Raw genomic sequence first — 2,220 nt, 5'->3', positions numbered from 1 at the left:
GCTGTAGGAAACAGCTGCTCTGACATTCCGTTTTACCGCAGCCCTCCTAGGTTTCAGTACACCGTGAGGATACAACTTTGCATCTTTCTGATATCTGAATCAATGTATTTCATGTCAGAGAGAAGGAAGATAACCCAGCCTAATCTTATTTGTTCTAGCAATTTGACATAAAAAGGGCTTACATAATTTATCAGGCATCGAGGCAAGGGGGTTTTATACATTAAATACAGAAATATTATATGTTTCTGTATACATTAATAAAGAAGACAGGATTTAACAGCAAATCATCTACACGGAATGTCAGTTTGCTTATATTTCATTTGCAGTATTTAGCAGTCATTGTTAGATTTTACTTATCTATCAGTCAGATATATAATACAAGATTCAGACTATGACACTGATATTTATTTGTTTATGAGCAAAGATGTTCTGTTACTTAGTTTCTTGATTTTTAGGTACAATGGCAACGTGGATAAATAGACAATACTTGAACTAACTATACACGTTCTTCCTCATCCTAATATTTAAAGTGCCTACAAATCAATACACTTAGTATTCCTATAGTGTTGTCATTCACTTTTTAAAAATTCAGTTTAAAATCTATGGATTTACTGTTGTCCTTATTAAACAGAAGATCAGTCAGAACAGTGACACATAAATCCCAGGAAGAGCAGTTGGCTTTTTTTTTTTCATTACTTTTGTATCAGACTAGGTTTAATATTTCTCAAAAGCTTATTATTAAAAAAAAAAACAAAAAAAAGACATTAAAAAAAGCAAAAAGCAAGACTTCTGCCTCAGCAACCTGCAGCTCAGGTTTTTAGGCAATCCTACATCACCTTCCAGCATCGTGTCCTAGGTACAACGGCGGCCCTTGCTCTCCCTCCCTCGCTCCGTCCTCCTCTCGCGCCACCGTGCTCGGGCAAGGAAGAAATTTTGCTGGTTTTTTTTTTTTTTTTGGTTTGTAAAGACCCTGAGCGCGCCGGGGCGGGTGCCTCCAGGTGGTCTCTACGCCCGCTTGACGCTGTTGAGGAGCTCCGTCAGTTCGCTGATGTACTTGATGGTGTACTTCAGGGTTTGTATTTTGGTGAGGGGCTGTCCCCTCTGGCTGTAGACGGGGGGCAGGTAGTTGCGCAGCGTATGGAGCGCGTCGGCCAGGGTCCTCATCCGCAGCTTCTCCCTCTCGCTGGCCTTCCTCCTGCGCTGGGCGGACATCCGCACCTTGGTGCCCTTGGGCAGCCGAGCCTGCCCGGGGCTGGGCAGGTAGGCGGGGGGGAAGTCCACCAGGCCGTAGCCCACCAGGCTGTAGCCCACCAGGCTACCACCGCCCCCGCTGCCGTAGGAGGTCTCCGCCGCCGCTGAGCAAGGCGATGAGGAGTAGGATTCGAAGGAGGGTGTCGGGGACAAGCTGTGGGGAGAGGAGACGGGGTGCAGCTCGAAAGCCCCAGCGGTGTTTTTCCAGTCCCAGGACGATAAGCAAACGGAGTGCTCCGAACCCAAAGCATCTTCCATGTTTATCAACGTCTCGTGCAACTTGTCCATGCCGGAGGGAGCGCTCGGGAGAAGCAATGCCCTCTGCCCGCCAGCAAAGGCTGGAGCCGCCGGCTGCCGGGACCTTTTTATGATGGAGGGAGGAAAGTGACAGAGTGGGAACGCGGGTTTGGCAAGAGGAGTTCAAAGGAGCGCCACAAGTGCTAAGATGGAAAATGAACTCCTGATGTGCTAGTTTCTTCTCAGTGATAATTATCAACCTTCAGCTAAAAAGCCTTTAAGCTAACAGGCAGCAGCGAGAAAGGAGGAAAAAAAGATTATCTTCTTGCAACTAAACCAATTAAGGCTGCGCATCTACATGTAACGTTGCGCTGGGGGGATAAGTGGTCAGAGAGGAAAAAGAAAATTAACTGTTTTACAAAACAATTTACAGACATGGAATTTAAACATGGTGACCACTAACACAAACCCTAAATTTAAGCCATCGAGTCCCGATTTCTGTGTAGCTGAAGGTGACGGCGTTGGAGCAGTGATGACTTGACCCGCGCTGACTGCTGCTGAAGGAGTCTCTCATTATCTGCGTCTTAATCGTGAAAGTCAAAGATGGTTTGTTTGGATTTGTGTGTGTTATGGCTCTGTGGATTTCTCTTCTCATGGAATTGAAACTTCTCTCTGGATCACTTTGGCTTTCCACAGGAGAAAGGAGGAAAGAACAGCAGTGCCTTCCCTGCA

At 46.2% G+C, this 2,220-nt stretch overlaps 1 protein-coding gene across 1 annotated transcript; it reads right to left on the bottom strand.

Annotated features, from left to right (window-relative positions):
- Positions 1-445: 445 nt before the first annotated feature.
- On the bottom strand, positions 446-1,539 carry MSGN1 (mesogenin 1). The gene has a single exon (XM_074578363.1). It carries the CDS (start codon positions 1,537-1,539, stop codon positions 1,006-1,008), a length of 534 nt encoding a protein of 177 aa, XP_074434464.1. The 3' UTR covers positions 446-1,005.
- Positions 1,540-2,220: the final 681 nt, after the last annotated feature.

Source organism: Larus michahellis, chromosome 3 (genome assembly GCF_964199755.1).
Source record: "Larus michahellis chromosome 3, bLarMic1.1, whole genome shotgun sequence".
Taxonomy (NCBI): Eukaryota; Metazoa; Chordata; class Aves; order Charadriiformes; family Laridae; genus Larus; species Larus michahellis.
Note: the sequence above shows the minus strand (reverse complement) of the source record. Positions and strands in the feature narration are given on the sequence as shown.

Excerpts from the sequence above, each read along its gene's own strand:
- MSGN1 (XM_074578363.1), bottom strand. The coding sequence starts at position 1,539 with ATGGACAAGTTGCACGAGACGTTGATAAACATGGAAGATGCTTTGGGT.